Raw genomic sequence first — 20,368 nt, forward strand, 5'->3', positions numbered from 1 at the left:
TCGAAGAGGAGACGTCGAAGATCCCCTTCTCCGTCTTCCTCTTCCTCTGTTTCGCCAAAAAGAATCCCTTGCCCCACGAAACATAGTTCCCGGGCTGAATGGGAGGAATTCCGAAAAAATATGATGAGCGTCTTCGAGAAAGCGGCCTCGACCCCCTCGAAGACTGCCGAGAGCGATGCTCTGGTCGAAAGACCCGAAGGTCAAAAACGCCGCGAGTCGCAGTACCCGGCGAAAGAAACCTCTCGAGCACGTCTCGAACCCTCGAGCAGGACTATGACCTCCAAACCTTCCTCGAAGGTTCCGTCGACGCCGTCGACGAAGGTTCCGTCGACGTCAAAGTCGATGTCTTCGACGCCGTTGTCGAAGGGACCTTCGACACACGGGTCTGTCGACTCGACACCGGCGTCGACGCCAAGAAAAGTCACGGTGACCACACATCCAGTGACTATCCCCAGGCCCTCAACGTCGATGGCATCGATATTGTCGAGTAGAATTCCAATTGTCGAGGTCCTCGAGGCCTCCACCTCTGTTTTCGACGCCACGCTCGAAGCCTTCGGCGTCGACGACATCGACGTTTTCTAGGCCAATAATGACAAGTTCGGCACCCTCTGCCTTGGAAATGGGATTTACTCCCTTTATGAGTTCAGAACAATTGAGAACTATATCCTCAATTTTAGAAGAGGGTGTTTTGTCTGAACAAGACACATTTGAGTTACAGGGACCTGTAACCCCAGTTAGAGAGGAATTTTCCTCTGAAGAGCGCAGATTAAAGGATCTTCATGATTCTTTACATGAGGCAAGTGGGTTAGACACTTCCCCTGAGGTGGATTTTGCTAAGCCAGACCCGGGGGAGCATGCTGAAACCCCCTACAGAGCCTTAATGGCCAGGATTACAGAGTTCATGGGGTGGTCTGCACCTTCACAATCTTTCCAGCAAGATGACCTCACGGATATTCTCGACAAAGGCCCACAAGAGGATCCTGTAGTGCCCTTTCATAAAGCTCTTCAGAGAAAGATCATGACAAACTGGGAAACCCCAGATGTAATACCAGCAGTAAATAAAATGTCTGCAAAGTACAGGATATCTTCCACAGACCCAGAGTTTTTGTCTAAACATCCATCCCCAGAAAGTCTGGTGGTACAAGCAGCATCCTCTACCGATGTCAAGACTGCTTATCCTACAGTCCCACAGGACAGGGACGATAAAAAATATGATGCTATGGCAAAGAAAGTCTTTTCAGCATGTAGCATGGCGTTAAAGTCTGTTAATGCTACTTGCACCCTTGCTAGGTTCAGCCATACACTTTGGGAGTGTGCTTCTACAGCGGCTGACTGCATCCCGGAGGGAGAAGAAAGGGATGCGTTCCTGAATATTATACAGGACGGTAAAGACGCTATGTGCGAATCCCTCCAGACGGGCATTGATTCGGCTGACAGTATCAGCAGAGCAATGGCGGCAAGTACATCAACCAGGAGATTCGCTTGGTTGAGAAAGTCGGGTTTTGCCCCAGATGTGCAAGCCAGGCTCTTGAACATGCCATTCGATGGCTCTTCTTTGTTCGGGAAAAAGGCGGATGACCGTTTAGAGAAACTGCAAACTTCAAAAGTTGCAGCAAAAGCCCTAGGAGCTGCAATCCGTCAGACTCCTTTTCGTCCCACAGGAACCTCTGCGAGGGGCAAGTCCTTTCGCTTCTACTCCGCCTTCGGAAGAGGTAGAGGACGACCGGCTCAAAGGGGTCAAAGAAGAACTACCCGAGGTGGACGGGGTAGATATTCTAAAGCCGCAGCAACAGCAGGTGCCTCTTTACCATCGGCATCTGCATCAGCCGCCCCAAAACCACTCTGAGGACTCCCCTCACAGGACACCTGTAGGAGGCAGGTTGACTCAACATCTGACGGTATGGCAGGCTATCACGTCAGATGCTTGGGCATTGGAAACAGTCGCCCAAGGTTACTGCCTGCCTTTCCTACGTATACCTCAGAGTCATCCACCGGGGATCAGCTCTCAGAAAGCTCCAGATCCGCTCCTCTTGCAGGAAATTTTGGACCTGCTAGAGAAAGGTGCCATAGAACCGGTACCTGTAGTGGAGAGGGACAAGGGCTGGTACTCCCCTTACTTTCTCATTCCGAAGAAAGACTGAGGACTGAGACCCATCTTGGACTTGCGAGAATTGAACAAATTCCTCAGAAAAGACAAATTCAAGATGGTCACTCTTTCTCAGATCCTGCAGGCCCTTCAGTTTCAGGACTGGTTGGTATCTCTGGACCTTCAGGACGCTTATTTCCATGTGCCTATCCATCTCAAACACAGGAAATACCTGAGGTTCGCAATTGGCAACTCTCACTATCAATTTCGAGTACTGCCATTTGGGCTGACCTCCGCCCCGAGGGTCTTCACCAAGTTAATGTCGGTAGTGGCTGCAAGTCTAAGGAGGGAAGGGATTCACGTCTACCCCTACCTGGACGATTGGCTGATCAGGGCTGTTTCTCCGGAGCAAGCTCAGATCCAGCTAAATCACGTGTGCCATTTCCTTCACAGACTGGGCTTCTCCCTCAATTTAAAGAAGTCACAAATGATACCATCGCAGAGACTCCAGTTCATAGGAGCGATCCTGGATACTTCCCTGGAAAAAGCCTCGCCACCAGAGGTGAGGGCTCAAGATATTCTACAGATGGTTACCAAGTTCCAGCATGCCCAACGTCTCCCAGCCTTCGACTTTTTGAGGTTGCTAGGCCTCACGGCATCCTGCATTTTCCTTGTGCCAGAGGCTCGCCTGAGAATGAGATCCCTCCAGTGGGCACTGAGGACTCGGTGGTCACAATTCTCAGGGAGAGAGACAGATCTTCTTCAGGTTCCCGGCAGGGTGGCTCGAGACCTTCAGTGGTGGGCCTGTCAGGAGAACATTCTGAAAGGAGAACAGTTTTGGCAACCCTGGCCGGAGATAACAGTAGTCACGGATGCCTCACTCACGGGGTGGGGAGCCCACGCCAACGACTTGACCATCAGCGGTCGTTGGTCTCCATCGGAGTCCAGACTACACATCAACCTGTTAGAGCTGAGAGCCATCAGACTTGCGTTGAAGGCTTTCCTGCCAGCTGTACAAGGGAAGAACGTCCTGATAATGACGGACAACACGGTGGCCATGCATTACCTCAACAAAAGAGAGGCATAGGATCACTACCCCTGTGCAGAGAGGCGATGCAGCTCTGGTTTTGGGCAATCCAAGAAGGAATCTCTCTATTGGCAGTTCACCTAGCCGGAGAGAAGAACTTGACAGCGGACGCTCTGAGCAGGCAGAACAGTCTCCCACGAGTGGGAGCTAGCTCAGGAAGTCCTTAAAGAGATCTTCGCCCTTTGGGGAACCCCTCAGGTAGATCTGTTCGCCACCAGCCTAAACAGGAAATGCGACCTGTTCTGCTCAAGGGAATTTCCTCCGAGAGGAGCTCTGGGAGACGCGTTCATAGTGGACTGGGAGTTTCCGCTTCTGTACGCATTGCCACCAGTCCCTGTCATTCCTCAAATGATCAGGAGGTTGAGAAGATTCCGGCGAACCATGATCCTAATTGCCCCGGATTGGGCCAGGAGAACGTGGTACCCGGACCTTCTAGACTTGTCCATCTGCCCTCCAATTCGACTTCCTCTCAGAGAGAACCTACTCTCACAGAAGGGAGGTCAGGTTCTCCATCCAGACATCAAAACCCTCAACCTTCACGCTTGGCTTCTGAACGGCTGAGGTACAAGGATTGAGACCTCCCTGATGATGTTATGGAGGTGTTGCTTTCGGCAAGGAGGCCAGCAACAAAGTCTTTATACCGCTGCCGTTGGAACAGATTTTGCAGCTGGTGTAGAGAACAGAATATCGACCCATTTTCATGTGGTACACCAATGGTTTTGTCCTTCCTACTATATTTGGCAAATTCAGGCCTTCAAGTTGGCACCATTAAGGGCTATCTCGCAGCGCTATCTATCTTTGAGCGTACTGCGGAAGAACCATCCTATTTCAAATTACCCTTGATAATACAGTTTCTAAAGGGGTTAACCAATGTTTATCCCCCAAGACCATTCCAAGTTCCCCTATGGGATTTAAACTTAGTACTAACTTTCCTGATGGGTACACCTTTCGAACCTCTCCATTCTTGTTCGTTAAGATTCCTTACCCTTAAAACTGTTTTATTAATAGCACTTACATCTGCTAGAAGGGTGAGCGAATTACAAGCTTTCTTGTAAACCCCCTCATACAATATTTCACAAAGACAAAGTTGTCCTGCAAGTGAAGCCTAATTTCCTCCCAAAGGTGGTTTCTGAATTCCATATCACTCAAAAGATTACCCTACCATCTTTCTATCCTCCTCCTCACCCGGGGAAAGAGGAAGAGAGGTTACACAGACTAGACCCTAGGAGGGTTTTAAGTTTTTACATTAGTAGACTAGCCAGGATAAGACCGGCAGACCAGCTGTTTGTAGGTTACACAGGTCACAAGCTGGGGTTACCAATAACTAAGCAGACCATTTCCAGATGGATCATTCTAGCCATTCTGGAATGTTATAAACTGGCAGGGAAAGAGCCCCCTCAAAACCTTAGGGCTCATTCGACCAGAGGTATTGCAGCTTCATCGGCCCTCAAAAGAGGCGTGCCGGTTAAAGACATATGTGCGGCCGCTACATGGTCGTCTGTCCATACCTTTACACGTTTTTACAATCTGGATTCCTCCTCCAGTCAAGAGACTAGGTTTGGAAGGGCTGTACTGCATTCTATTCATCAATAGAAGACAGCGTGAAGTCAGTACTCCCTCCTCCGAATATAGAATACTGCTATGGGAGCCTATCTAAGATGAGGAATACGTCGGAGGACACAATCCCTTCGAAGAACAAGTTACTTCTTACCTTGTAACGTTCTGTCGACGGGATGTTCCTCCGACGTATTCCTCATCGACCCTCCCATCCATCCCCGCAGTTCTACTTCCCTTGTTGTTGCAGCTTACGCTCCTTCAGGGTGATTAGTCTAGTCCAGACAGTAATACTGTGGGCTACAAAACGGAACTGAGCAACGGACGCTGCGCGCGGCCTTTATAGGCAGGATGACGTCGAGCATCGATACGGCGGCTGTCGAGGGACATCGACTCGAGGGACGTCGACGCGCAGCACCCTCTAGAGAAAAAAATTTCCGAGGCCAGCAGAGCTGGAAGGATATATCTAAGATGAGGAATACGTCAGGAACATCCCGTCGAAAGAACGTTACAAGGTAAGAAGTAACTTGTTCTTCTGGAGCTCCGAGCAGTGTTCTGGGCTCTCAAGTCGGTCCTTCCGTCCCTCAAGGACAAAGTGGTGAGGATCTTCACCGACAACACCACCACGATGTTCTATATACGGAAGCAAGGGGGCACCAGATCCCCAGCCCTATCCAAGGAGGCCCAGGATCTGTGGCACTGGGTCGTCGCCCCCGGGATGTTTCTGGTTCCCTTCCACTTGGCAGGAATAAAAAACACCATCGCCGACTCACTCAGCAGGGAGCTGCGCTCGTGCCATGAGTGGGAACTGCGCCAGGATCAAGTGGTTCGGCTCTTCCAACTATGGGGCAAACCCCAGATCGACCTGTTTGCGACGGCGACGAACTTCAAGTGCCAGAGGTTCGCCAGCAGGTTCCCACAGCCGAGGAGCATGGGTGATGCTTTCTCATTCCACTGGGACGGCCTGTTTCTATACACGTTCCCTGCGTTGCCGTTGCTGCTCCGCCTCATCAACCAGCTCAAGAGGTCCAGGTGCAGGATGATCCCCGTCGCACCGGCGTGGCCGAGGCAGATCTGGTTCTTGGACCTACTGGACTTGTCAACGTCCCCACCAGTCAAGCTGCCGGCGGACGCGGATCTTCTCTCCAGAGAAAGAGGCGCCATTCTCCATCACGACCCACAGTCGCTGAACTTGCAGGCCTGGCTCCTGCAGCACTAGAGTTTGGAGGTACAATATACCGGCTGATTGCAGAGAGGTTCTCGCAAAGGCCAGGGCGTCCTCAACTCTCGTGTTACGGTCATAAATGGAAGAGGTTCTGTCTGGTGCCGGGCACAGAAGATTAACCCTCTGCGGATTACGGCCCCTCCAGTACTGCCGTACCTACTGTTGCTGGCCAAAGCTGGACTGGCTCATGCCTCCATCAAAATACATCTGGCTGCCATCTCCCGTTATACCAGGACTACGGAACGGGCGTCCTTGTGGTCTCATCGCCTGGTGAAGGAATTTATGAAGGGACTATTCTGATCATTCCCGCCGGTGAAGGCTCCTGCCCCGGCGTGGGAGCTTAATGTGGTGCTGACCAGGCTCATGGGGGGCCGCATTCCAGCCTATGCATTCGGGGCCTTTGAAGTTCCCGTCATGGAAGACCGCGTTCCTCGTGGCCATCACCTCCGCACGACGAGTGGGAGAGATCCAGGCCCCATCTTGCAAGCCTCCATACTTGACTTTTCATGACACGAGGGTGGTGCTCAGGACACACCCCTCCTTCATGCCCAAGGTGCTGTCGGACTTCCACCTCAACGAGCCCTTGGTGTTACCAGTTTTCTTCCCGTCGCCTTCGACCCCGGCCGAGAGGACTTTGCACTCGCTGGATGTAGCTAGAGCGCTGAAGTTCTACGTGGACCGCACAAAGTTTTCGGACGACATCACAACGGTTTGTGAACTTTGGGTCTGTGAATCAAGGGAAGGCTCTCTCGAAGACTTCCATTTCCAGATGGCTCTCCGGCTGCATCATGCACTTTCACCGGTTGGCAAACCGACCGCTGCCCGGCCGTCCGAGAGCCCATTCGACCAGAGCGATCGCTGCTACCACGGCATTCCTGTCTGGTGTGCCTCTGCTGGACATCTGCAGGGCTGCTACGTGGAGGTCGACGCACACCTTCACAAGATTCTACTGCGTCTTTCGGGACTCCAGGGAGGAGTCCAGGGTCGGCCAAGCAGTGCTGCGCAACCTGTTCCCCTAAGGTGAGCCTGGTGAGGAGGTAAGAATTGCTTAATGTTGAGTTTTGGATGTAATGCTTAATGTTGAGCCTTTGCCACCTCCCGTGGTTGTGCATGTGTATACTGCTATGTATTCTTTTATTCATGAGCATGTGAATCCATGCTAGACCCCATGCTGGAGAAGGAACAAGTTACTTACCTGTAACTGTTGTTCTCCAGAATGTGTCTGGCATGGATTCACATGCGAACCCTCCTGCCTACCCCTCTGCGGCTTTTCAATTGGTCATACTGCCACTTTGCGTGCTACCAAATCTGAGGATGGCTGCCAGAGGTGGGGCTTAGGGAGAGGGCAGTCATTGGCTGGGGGCAGTATGACCCAGAGATCAGTGATTGGTTACTACTAAGAAAGACAGATCAGAAACGAAACTGATACTGATTTTTTTCTTTACCGAGGATTCCCAGCCTTAGGACGGGGAATATTCATGAGCATGTGAATCCATGCCAGACCCATGCTGGAGAACAACAGTTACAGGTAAGTAACTTGTTACAAAGTGCATGCTGTTTGTTGATTTTAAGAGTGTCCAGGAATCCAAAGTACAAGTGAAGTTGAACATTCTAGCAGAAGAAACATACACTGCACAAAGGGATCACTCAACGCACTTGTTGCAAGCCAGTTGTGAATCCACCAGGTGTAATAAGCAAGATTGACCCATGTATTGAGTGGAAATAAATTTTTTTTATTTATTTTGAGTTGATCGCCAATAGCAGATTTTGGCATGATGAGCTCTGAAACCTTACATTACCGTGACTGCTAACCATATGATACTAGGCTCAGGCAGGCCTCAAGGGCAGTGCACAAAGTGCAGGGCCAACTTGCTAGTGTCTGTGTTTTTTTGGAGAAAGTTTGCCATTTTGATTTACTTCAATGTGCAGCTACTACTATTGACCAGTGTCGCTGAACAAATATTCTTCACGTAGCACAATTTGGAAGACCTTTTACAAAACAGTCTACCAAGGGCACTACTCGGTCTGAAGAAAGAATGCCATTTTCTAGTGTGGGCCACTTTGTAATTGGTGACAGAGACTTTAAACACTCAGTACATCACTGGGTGATATCTATCTTATCTTTTATGTATAAAACTCTTGGGTATAGTTTCACACTCAGCTGATGCAATTTCCATTAGATGTGGTCATGGTTGGAGAAGCAGTAGCAGTTGTAGCAGCATAGGTACTTGCTGGGGCAGGAGGAAGTGGCAGAGGAAAGCATGTTGCTGGCAGAATCCACAGAAGTGCGGGAAAGAAAGAATGCCGGGATTTTCTGTTCGCTTATTCCAGTTACCAGTCCTAAGTTGTTCCTAGATTGCAGAGGTTGCGCAGCGGGAAGTTTGAAAGCTTGTCCCCCATTTGAACCCGATTGCAGAGCTCAGCAAGAAATGTGCAGCAGACCATACATGAAGGCTGGCGTAATCCGGGGGGTTGTGGTGAGCAGACCTCCATGTCTGTGTGGTGAGACCAAAGGCAGCTTGCTGAGAGAAGTGGGCCCGGTCGAGAAAACACCCATAGTAGGCCTACAGCCTGTGACAGGCCGAGGAGCTGGTGAGTGTTTCTGCACATTCCCAAGCCTTCCGGCAATGGAGGAGGGCAACTGTAACCAATGTAGCTGACCAGAGCATGGGAGCATGTCAGACAATGTATTGCAACAATTGTAGCACTCACATATAAACTAATACGCTGTCGAAGGAAGTTTCGAACATCGTGAAGACGACAAAGCCTCAGTAAAGCCATAATAACATTGTATCTTGTGAAACAAAGTATTAAACCTCAATATTTTGAACCGAAGAGAACAAACGAGCATTACCTTAAGCCCAGTGGTGAACAAGCATTGCTCTCAGCCAAAAGAGACTCGGTTTTAAATCCTTATGGCCCTTTAAATGAGGTAGCACTTCATTAGATGGATGGGGATGCAGAAGTTACTTGTACACCAAATAAAAGAACCGACTCAGGAAGTTGGCAAAGCGAATCTGTTTTAATCTCCATTGTCTAGAACGGGGAGTACAATGGACATCAACGTACGTTGCACAGCATAATCTCAAAGCATCACATGAAAAAATACTTTTTTATAGTAGCCACTCATCATACTAAGTGGCAAACTAAGAAAACCTACTTGGTATTGTGGTTGGCTTAGGGGAACATCTAGGTATACTTTCTATGAGGGATTGGATTGTAATTGGGTCCCTAGTCAGGTGGACATCTATGCCGCCCCTAGTGCAAGTCATCTTCATTGTCATCAAATCCACAACGTCTCATTGGCTCTCAAACTATAGGTCTCTTTGCTACATGGCCCTCTCTGATTGGTTGGCATGCTTGCACCCTTCTGGAATAATCCACTCTCTAGCAGCACTCAAGCTGGTACCCCGGATGTCATTCGGTGGACTTGACCAAATCTTCCCACCCAATTAGCCTGTCATCCATCATCACTTATGCCTTCTGCCAATTGAATTCTTTGAACTTGGCCGTGCAAAGTATCAATGCTTCTGAGAATAGAAGGGAGTGCACGCATGCTCTTATCTTAAAGTCTCGGTGTATCTTGCCCATTTTCTATTTTCATACACCCCATGCAACAGGAGACTATTAAATGCGAAAAAGGAGCTCAAACAATCTTAAATGAATACAACTTGGCACTTGTGGTGTCTTTTCTTTGCACCTTAACAGGGGCCACAAGTTCTATCTTTCCAGGATAGATAAACCAGTTCTCGGCTGCCCCAACCCTTGACACTGGGCCAGACAGCCTTCTTGATTCTTCCACGATCATCTGTGGTTTTCCTTCTGCTGTGGCACACTTTTAGCCTTTCTCTTCACAGGTCCTGGCTTGCTTTGCGACATCGAATATCCAGATTCTATATAATGACGGCACCGCCTGCAGTCTATTATCTACGTATAGCCAGCTTTCGTGATTACTTGTTCTACTTGCGCTACAGCATCTGTACATTTATAGAACGGCTTGCATTTTCTTCAGTGCTTTTCGCACGTGTGATCTTCATTCTGTGTGCTAAAGTCTTTGCAATGCTTTACCTCGTCATTAGTTTCTATAAGGTCTATATACTCTCTGCTTCGATGACTCTTCTCAGTGCGTCAGCCTTACTTCGTGTGACGTCACCAATCTTTTCTTTCACTCACCGTTGCACGTCTTCAAGGATCTCCCGTAAGAGACCGTCAGCTCTCTGAGGATATATGAAATAAGGTTTTCTCAATGGATATGCAAATCAAAGGGGGGGGGGGGTCTGGGAGTCTCTCTACCAGCACAAACACAGCCCATTGACCTGTTCTTGGGTGGATGGCCCTTGGGAGAGTCTCAACCAAGTCTTTAGCTCACTGTCCCTTTCACAGAGGAGAAATAACCCTGCATTTCAGCCTTTGTCCTGCCCAGGGGCAGTGCAGCACCGAAATGCTAGGCAATTCTTCTCTGAACAAGAGTACCACAGCAACCCCATACACGTGTTTCAGCCTTATTGGGCATCATCAGTGAGGTGGAGCTGTGCCTCTCTGAGAACAGTGAGCAATGGGCCCACGTCTGGATTCCCCTGGTAACTTAGGATGAGACCCAACTAGGCTGAAACTCGTGTATGGGGTTGCTGTGGTACTCTTATCGGAGAATTGCCTAGCATTGCGGTGCTCGACTGCCCCTGGGCAGGATAAAGACTGCTATGCAGGGACATTTCTTCTCTGTGAAAAGAACAGTGAGCTAAGGACTTGGTTGAGACTCTCCCAGGGGCCAGTCACCCAAGAACAAGTCAATGGGCTGTGTTCATTGTAGTTTCCCAGATCCCCCACTGTTTCTCAATGGACACCTTGTCTCAAAGGTTTTCTGTGATATAGGCATCATTACTGGTATTTCACTTTTCCCAATTTCCGGTTCTCAACATATAGGCAAAACGGGGGAGGGACTTCCGGTAGACGCATTTGGCTCCTCTACAGTTTCTTTGGGAATAACTGTTGCTACCAGAGGGAAGGGGGCTGATATAACATTTTTAAAGGTAGAGCTTGTAAATTAACAACTATGGCATGGAAGAAACAGCAATTGGTCATGAACTCACATTGCCAAAGTCAATAGAGGTTACATTGAAAGTACTACTTTGGTGGCTTCACCAAAGATAAGAGTGGTTGGAATGCACCCTTTGAAGAAAGTTGGTGTTAGAGACATTGCTTGTCTAGCAGAGCTAAATGGGCATCGGTATGAATCATGTCTTTGCTATAACGCTGCACAGAGATGTTTAAATCTGTGTAAAGTTGAAGTGTTATCCTATGGAAGTGTCAGCGGAACTGAACTTCAAAAGCAGATGAGTGAAACCTACATGGTGTATATTGGAAGGGGTTGCATCTGGCAGGGAAGTTGAACTGACAGAAATAGAAGACCGGGTGTGGATTACCATGGTAGAAGTTGTTTCATGGTGCCAAGAGGGAAGCACTGATATTTTCTGAATCAAGACGTAATTGTGTTGCATGGTGTTGCAAGAGAAGCACTATGAAGGGAAGTTATTTTCAGCTTATTTGGGTCTGCTGAATCTAAAGTGCAACAGAAATCATCCTGACCAAGAACATCCTTTTGGTACGGTTTAAGGAACTTTTGAACTGTAAGTTTCCCACAGGAAAAAGTATCTTTTCTGTGTTGAACTGAGTGTTGGCAGTTTTCTTTAACAAATTAACTTTATCGAGAACTGTGTAACTCTGTTTCAGCCCCAGATCTCCTTGTTTCGCGTTATTCAATGGAACTGACTTTGACCTAAAACCTGGGGATGGGTAGTTCACTCAGGTTAGAAACAAAGATTTTGAAGGTGTTGAGAATGAAGTATTGATGTTGTGAATTGCCATATAGTTTTTGTTTCAAGTGTTTCAAGGCGCGACAAGGCAAGGGAGGGGGGACAGAGGGAAGACAGACGGCGATCTTACTAGGCCAGGTGACATTGAGCTAGCGCAAGTGCAGGGGAGGGGGGGGAAGTGCTTGGGGAAGTCATAGGGGGCAGGGAAATGCATAGGATCAACAGTACAAAATAAATAAAAACCATGGGTAAAAGTGTGGCCAGCTTGTGTCACGTCCAGGGGTAAGTGCAGGCATCAAGAGAGCTGGTAGGGGACTGCCGGGATACAGAAACGGCCTCCAAGTTGCAGGGGTTGCCAGTGAGGCAGTGCAGGTGTTCAACTGGCGGGGGAGGTGACCTGGGCCCGAGATCAAGGGATAGTCAGGTGACCAGTGCAGTTTCAGTCAGGAGTTCAGCAGGGGAGAGGAGGAGAGCAAGCAGAAGCAAAGAACAAGGTCTTGAGGTGCTTCGGGAACGGGAGATGGTTCTCAGGTTTCAGGGAGGCTCTTCCAGAGGGAAGCCCCAGCCGAAAAAAGAGCTCTACCACCAACTTTTTGCTTGAAGAAACGACTGATCCTGAGAGAGTTGGAAGCAGATGAGCAGAAGCGGATGAGCGAAACGCTTGAGAAGGAAGATATTTAGGAAGGGAGTTGAAGGTATTGAGGCCCCAGGCCCCACAAGGCCTTGTGGACAATGCAGAGGGTTTTGAACTTAATCCTCACAGCCACTGGGAGCCAGTGCAGAGATTTCAGTCCTGGAGAGATACGATGCATGGGCTTGAGGCCTAGGACCAGTCTTGTTCTGGATGAGTTGCAGAGGGTGGAGAGGAGAAGCGGGCAGATTTAGAAAATGGCTGTTTACGTAGTCTAGCCTGGAAAGAACCAGAGTTCCGGACACGGTGAGCTTCTGGGGGAAGGAGAGGAAAGGAAGAATGCCTCCTTTATTTTATTTGTGTATGTTTTTACAGCACACAATCAGCCCTTGGGCATCGCAGCACTGGAACTTGTGGAACACTTAGTTACATGGGATATTACAGTTGGATAACCGTTTACAGGTTATACATTTATACTGTAAAGGACAGGTTATGTACACATTACAGGATCTAGATTGTTCAGTTATGCAGTCATTTGTGGTTTGTAGACAGGGATTAGGAGAATAGCATGGTTTTCATGGCTTTTCCGCATGCCATGTGTGATTCTGCAGCGCGCAGTGGTGGTGGTAGGGCGTTCCACTGTAATGATGCTAGGTATGGGAAGCTAGCACCTCCTGCTCTCACCCTTTTGACCATGGGCACAGTAAGCATATTTGTGTATGGTGTCCTGCTCGGCCTTATGGATGTGTCAAGGTGCATCCATTGCGATAGGTTGAGGGTGCTGCCTGGTGGATGCACTTATGGGTCAGTGCCAAGGTTTTGAATGTTATCCTTTCTTTGATTGGGAGCCAGTGGGCTCGTGGCCTTGCTGCTGTGAAGTTTCCTTTTTGGGATCCCCCTTGCTGCACGTAATGCACTGTTCTGTATGACTTGCAGCCTTTCTAGGTTTTTTGCTTATGGTCCCAAGAAGAGGACATTGCAGTAGTATAGCTTTGAGCCAGTTGTAGCTCTTGCTATGTTAGTGCAGTTGTCTTTGGAGAGGAAAGGTCTGGCTGCATTCAGGAGTTTGGCATGGTAAGCAGCTGAGGAGGCAATCACATTAACTTGCCTAGTCATGGATAAGTTGGAATCTAGGTAAACTCCCAGTGTTTTCACTGATTCTGATACTGGGATTTTGATGGAGTCAATGATGAAGTGGCTGAATTGAGTTTCAAGATTCTTGAGTGTGTCAGTGGATCCTACCAGGAGAAGTCCAGTCTTGTCTGAGTTCAGGCATAGTCCGTTGGCTGCCATCCAAGTCTGGATGGTGGTGTAAATGTTGAGGGTTCTAGAGTCAATGTCATAGTCACCTGTAAGTTTGGATAGGATATGAATATCATCCGCATACTTATAGGAGATGCCCAGGGCGTCAAGGATGTGAAAAAGGGGCTCTGTGAATATATTGTAGAGTGTGGGCGAGAGGCAGGAGCCTTGTGGCACCCCGCACAGCATGATAGTTGGTGATGCTGATGCCAAGTCAAAGAAGACTTGCATGGTACTTCCTTGTAAGAAGCTAGCGTTTGGAGAGAATTTGGCTGTAGAGGTGAGGTAGTGGCAGAGGATGTTATGGTCTACGGGATCGAAGGCCGCAGAAAGGTCGAGTAGTAGGAGCAGGGCAGGGTTACCTAGGTCTGTGGCATCATCCATCTGGTTTTTTAGGTCCAGTAGGGCGGTTTCCGTCCTATGCCCTGGGCAGAAACCTGATTGGCGTAGCCCTAGGAGGTGCAGCTGGTAGTGTATAAGTGGGAGGGCCAGAAATTTTATGTTGGTGTTTTTCCTTAGTTTATTTAGGCTGGGAAATCCCTGTTCGAGTAAGGCAAGTGAGGTGTTTGAATTACAATTTTGGTTTAATAAAATGGCACTGTTTGATAAAATCTCCTAAAATGTGTCTGCCTCACATTTCTGACCCCTCACACCGTCCACTTCAACAGCTATAGTTTTAACAAACAGAATGGGCACGGTTTTACGCGGTCACCTTCACCTTCTACTATCGCAAACATTCAGAATAATTTCAAGTTACTTCTTTCCACTCCCACTTCTCTTCTCACTGGCCACAGCGGTTCCAGTGTCAATGAACAGTTAATCACCGGCTCAATGTTTCAGTCTCTAAAGAGTGAACTATCTAGGATGAATGCCTCCTCACAAGCTAAAACTGCAAGTAGCTGCTGTAATTATGCTGCTATGCAATCTTATGCCATCAGGGGACTCTGCAATGCAACAAGGTTGACAATTATAAGTTTAGCCTTTTCAATGACCATTAATAAGACATACGGACCTGCGCCCCCTTCCTGGAAGTGATCACTGGTAATGGGGGACAGGTGTGACCCTATGAATTACCGACCGATAATGACCTTTAAGATATGCTAGAACGGCAGATGTTATGCCGGGAACAGCTAGTTTGAAATAACTTCCTTAATAAGAGTAATCAACAGCCATACATACAAAACCAAGGTAGAACTATTGCAGGTTAAGGTGCATGAATGGAAGTCAAGTGCGACACATGTCGGAGGCTACGGATTAGTAATGTAACACATTGTTCCATTGAACGGAAGACTGCCTGTCAGTAACGTTGGACTATTTTTGTTAATTTAATGCTATAGTCATTAGTGGGGACCCGTGGCTGTATGGTGCTCTGTAGTTCATACAGCATTGTTACATGCATGTGAAAAATAGAAAGCATAAAAGCATAAGACCTGCTGCCCTGAAGTCCTTTTTGAAGACTTGTACTTAATTGTAGAGGATCGTATTCGGCTAGACCAGCACGACATAACAGGTTTGCTGCTGACAATGGCACCAAGTTGATGCATCATTCATACGTCTGGGTTGAGGTACAGCACTGTTGTCTTCGCTGCCACAGATTTACACCTTGTGTGCTTCCATTTTCTCTACCTGCTATTTCTATACACTGGTTGAAGCATAGACGTGCAAACCATCCATAGCACGGTTGACAGACATCGGTTTGTCAAATAATTTGCTAGTGTGCCCAACCTATGAAGCAGTCAAGATGAACCATATATTAGAGAAAAAGAATAAGAAATGATTCAACCTTGGGCATCGCACTATACAAATTGCAAGATTTTTCAGCCACATGCTTATCGCACATTTTCTTTCCGAAATACATGACCAAGTATAGTTTTATCGATACTTTTTTTTAAATTTATTTTTTTATTCATTCTTTTTTAAACTTTGCCTTTGTGAAATGCAGGCATACCACCTGCAAATCCTTTTATAGCCCAAATGATTTTAAGTAGAAATCCATTGGTCCGTCCAGCCCTACACAGAAAGGGTGTAGCGGGCACTTTTACTCCCTAAAGATAGGAAAATACTCCCAAAATAGAAGTACAACTACTCCCAGAAAAAAATAGGAAACTGACACATAAGGTGCTTCACCCCCTGCATTCACCCACACAACTCCATGTATATCTTAGGAACAGTGGTACATGCAGTGCACAAAGGAAGAAACTGCTATTACGGTCTGATTTGAAGATGCCAAAATGCATCTTTTAATCTGCATGGATAACTCAATACATAGTAATATGTATTTCAAAAACATTTCTGTTTTACAGTTTAAAACATTTTTACACACTAAGAAAATAAATACTCTCATTAGGAAGGGGACTTATATTTTTACTCTATAAAAAATCATTTTTCTCCCAACTTTAAAAAAATAGGGAGTAAAATACTCCTGCTTCAAAATCTGATCTAGAGCACTAAGTCCCTCTATGTATACCTCCACCAATACATCCTGCATCAGTAAAATATTTAATCTAAATCAGTAACTAGTGTAGAGGATGATGGAATCTGTTATACCTTCACCAAGATATATTAAGAGATTTTTAATATTGCAAAAATGTAGACTTTGAAATGGTTTCAATTTCAGAGTACAAGCCTCCAGACCCAAACAAATATTTATTTATTGAACATTTGTATTGCACCTGTACACAAGTGTTTCGAGGTGCCACAAGACAAAAAGTGGGAAGGGGAGACATAGGAAAAAACAGTAACGTTCGTTCTAGGCCTTGTGGCAGTCTTACATTGTAAGTGCAGAGACAAGTGTGGGGGAGGGTGGAAATGGGGGTAGGGCTGGGCTGGGGGAAGAGGGGTGTACTGCCAGAGTGGGGGGGGGGTCCAGGAGGCTAAGCAAGTGCTTTGGGGAGCCATGAAGGGCAAGTGCCAGGGGAGAAGGGGGGTGGGGGGGTGAGCGAGCGATGGATGGGGAGGACCAGATTCAGGTTAGTTTGGGAAGGATGCCCGAGGGCAAGGGCTGGTAAGGGATGCTGGGGGAAACTGGTCGAGGACGGCCTGACCCCTCTGACTCATAAGGGACCAGGCACCAGTTGCAGCAGCAGAGGGACATTAGCAGGGGAAGGGGAGTGGAAAGGAGGAGAAAAGGAAAGTCTTGAGATGTTTCCTGAACTTAAGAAGATCCGGCTGAAGTCTGAGGAGGGCAGGGAGGCCATTCCAGAGGGAGGCTCCTGTTGAGAAAATGGATCTAACTCCCATTCTCTGCTTGGACAAGCATCTGACCTGCAGAGAGGTGGAGCTAGAGGACCGAAGAACTCTAGCAGGGAGGCATTTAGGGAGAGAAAGCTGGATGTAGAGGTCCCAGGCTCCAGATAGACTTGTGGAAGTAGGAACTACGAAAGGTTGTGTCCATATGCATTGATGGCAATAGCGACGGCTGCCTTTCCACAGTGATACATGATGGCGTAAAGGCGTCAAGATTTTGTGCTCTGTCATCCACATGTGCCACCTGCAATGGCGTGTGCTATGGTTTGTGCTGCCAGAGCAGTCAAACTTAACTTGCCCAGATGTGACTTTCCAATACCATGACATGGCCATGACACGTAAGGCTGGGTTTCAGGGTACAGGGCATTCAAAAGGAAGTCCTGCTTCATAGAACACATGGCTACAGTGCATCGCTATGGGGCGAGGAAGCAATGTGCCCATGATTTATGGAGAAACGGTGAAAGGGGTGCTCATTCTCTTAAGGGGCAAGACTGCATTTGGAGAATCTCTAGGATTGGTACCTGGTCTGCTGTGGAGTCCAATCCGAGAATAGGCTCTCTGTGAAGGGATTGTGGTGTAGGGAGTAGGGGCCTCGTTGGCAGACCCACTGTGTCCACTGAAAAGTAATCCTTAAAAATATAATTTAGATGCAAAGAGACGATTATCATGCCTCTACAGAAAATGTACATGTGAAGGAAAACTAAGGGAAATTGTTTGATGGGACTGGTAGACCAGTTGAGTTCATACCTCTGCCGGGGGCTACCTATTGCTTGATGCCACCCTGTGAACTTACCAAACTATTTATGGTTAATTATACCTTTTCTTATAGATAAGCGTATGAATTGAAGCACACTTTAATGTGAGATGGAATCCCTTTTGACTTCTGTGCATGTGCAGTAGGATTCTTTGAATTCCCAAAGGTCCTATGGGATGTGCCCCCACCCCTCCACCTGTTTCTCCTTTTCAATGGGTCCAATCTATTTGTGATGCAGAAAGCTTATGGGCAGTTTAGGATTTGAGGCATGCACAGAACAGTGCTTTATACACGTATTGTTCTCCAGTGATTATTACAGTGGAGAGAATTAGGCTGAACAAATGTAATGTGTCCAATAGCATACTCTTGTGAATTTTGGACCTTATCTACTTTGCATAAAATCGTGATGTCCCCTTCTGTTCACAAATGGTGTAAATGGAAGTCATTCACAGTTTGGCGTTGAAGAAATTTGATGGTCCAATTTGACACCCAGCCAGTGCAACCATTCAACCAGTTTGATTCAGCAATTAGATATTTCATTGGTGAAGATGTTTGCTATTGAATCATTAATTGCTGAATTGGCCATCACAATTGTAGACTAGCACAACCCTTTCAGTAATGAAACAGTTTGACATTCACAAATCCCTTTTGCTTTTCTGCTAGTTTAGAAAAGTAGTGCTTGGTAAAGAAACTTAAAAATGCAAACTTTGCATCCTTCCATGGTTGGAAAGTACAATCTAACAGCTAACTAAACTGTGTGCAGGTTGGAGAGCTTGATGTTTCTGTGCTCATACAGGGAAGTATCTCGTTGAAGCATACTGTCTTTACCTTTCTTTGTAGGCCTCAGTATGTCGTGGCAAAGTTCTTTGAGTTTATGCATCTTTCTTCAGTAATCTTCTTTCTATTTTAGGTGTGCCAGCCGTTCCTGCAGCTCCTCCAGCAGCGGGTCCTCCTCCGCCACCGGGACCACCTCCTGTACCTGGGCCGCCTCCACCTCCTGGCCCACCACCTCCTTCTGGAGGGCCTCCTGCTCCCCCCGGAGGCCCACCACCTCCACCAGGGGGCCCACCACCTCCGAGTGGTGGGGGCCCTCCTCCTGCCCCCCCACTTCCTGCTATGCAAGGTTCTGGAGGGGGAGGAACTGCTGGGGGTCTAGCAGCGGCCCTTGCAGGAGCAAAACTCAGGAAAGCGGTCAGGGTGAGTCTGTGAAGTGGATTGTAAGTGGTTCGGGGTGCAAGGGGAGATTTAGAGAGGAGATCATGGCCTGATATTTGTAAGTCTTTGTAAAACATGGTCTGTGCTTTTTAGCCCCTGGGTGAAATGGGTTGGTACTGATGCCTGCTTGTTTTGGAAGTTGAGGGGAGAATTTATATGATGGCCCATGTGTACAAACTATCTTCTGTGTTTCTAGGCTGTTGTTTTTTGAATGGTGGTTATGGATGATTTTAAGTTTTGCCTATGGCTATTGGTGGGTTTACTCTATGAACATCCATGTAAATGTAACTTCTAATGTATTCTCTCCCTTGTTTACCCTCTCCCCCACACTGCCACAGCCAGAAGAAAATTCCTCTGGATCAAGCAGCCCAGTTGCATCTGCCAAAGCTGATGCCAGTCGAACCAGCACTGGCAGCATAAGTAGTGGAGGTGGCGGGGGTGGCCTTATGCAGGAGATGAATGCTATGCTGGCAAGAAGGTATGCATCTATTCCCTCGCAGTTCCTTCTCCCCACTCACTGTAGCAACCATTTGCATGCTTCATACCCTTAACCCTCCCTCAGGCTGGTGGGCCCAACTCCTGCTAATGATGCCACCCTATTGACCTGCTCCTGCTTACAACCGTGGTCAAACACTCAGTCTTGCAGTTATTGCCAAAGCGTGAAGTTGGCATAGCACAGCTTCTCTTCTTTCTAGCTCTTCCTTAGACCTTCCTTTTTTTTGCTTACGGACAGTCTCCCAGGCGTCATTCAGTCTCCTTTTCTTATTCTGTCCTCTTTGCTCTTTTTCCTTTTCTGTTTCATCTCTTGTATGCCTTCCTCATCTCATTGTCTCCTCTCTCCATTTCCTCATGTTGGTATTACATCCCATAAACCTTCAAATTACTACTTACTCACATCCCAGATGGGAATGTCTCCCCCTTGCCCACTAGAGTGCTTTCTTCATCCTTCTTTCTTCTTTGACCCCAAAACCAGATGGGCAGATCCCCTGCACCAAAAGACTGAGTGGGCACGACTAAATTAAATATGTTCAACCACTCTTAGTTTTTTATAACAAGTATTTGGTCCACACCAGAAACGCCCATGCACCAGAGGTTACGAAATATGTAAAGAAGAACTCTGACAAGATATTTATCAGAGACCGGGTGAACCTCCCAATGACACTGGCTTGCAGATTGCTTTGTGGCAATTACTGTTCTTTTAAATATGCTTCTAATTCTGCTTCTAATGGTCCTTCACTGTTCTAATGCTAGATGAGTAGATGTTTGTTGCTCAAATGAGCGTAATGGTGTCACTCAGTGATCTGCGTGAACTGGATGGTCCTATAACAGAGGAAGCACATGATCAAGAAAGTGTTGACAACATTGGTTAGTAAAGGGAATGATGGGAGCAAGCTAAAATCTTCACATCTAGGATTATAATAGCAAAGGGCCATTTTAGCAGTATAAAGAGGCAGA

The 20,368-nt window shown here is 47.4% G+C and overlaps 1 protein-coding gene across 6 annotated transcripts in view; it reads left to right on the forward strand.

Moving 5' to 3' along the window:
* VASP (vasodilator stimulated phosphoprotein) overlaps positions 1-20,368 on the forward strand; it is a 476,938-nt gene that overhangs the window by 372,226 nt on the left and 84,344 nt on the right. For all 6 annotated transcript variants that reach the window (XM_069644704.1, XM_069644701.1, XM_069644707.1 and 3 more), the window contains 2 exons: positions 18,609-18,895; positions 19,252-19,391. In XM_069644704.1, coding sequence (XP_069500805.1) covers positions 18,609-18,895; positions 19,252-19,391 — 427 coding nt within the window. The remainder of the gene's footprint in view (positions 1-18,608; positions 18,896-19,251; positions 19,392-20,368) is intronic.

This window comes from Ambystoma mexicanum, chromosome 2p (genome assembly GCF_040938575.1).
Source record: "Ambystoma mexicanum isolate Mex_15411 chromosome 2p, UKY_AmexF1_1, whole genome shotgun sequence".
NCBI classification, from domain to species: domain Eukaryota; kingdom Metazoa; phylum Chordata; class Amphibia; order Caudata; family Ambystomatidae; genus Ambystoma; species Ambystoma mexicanum.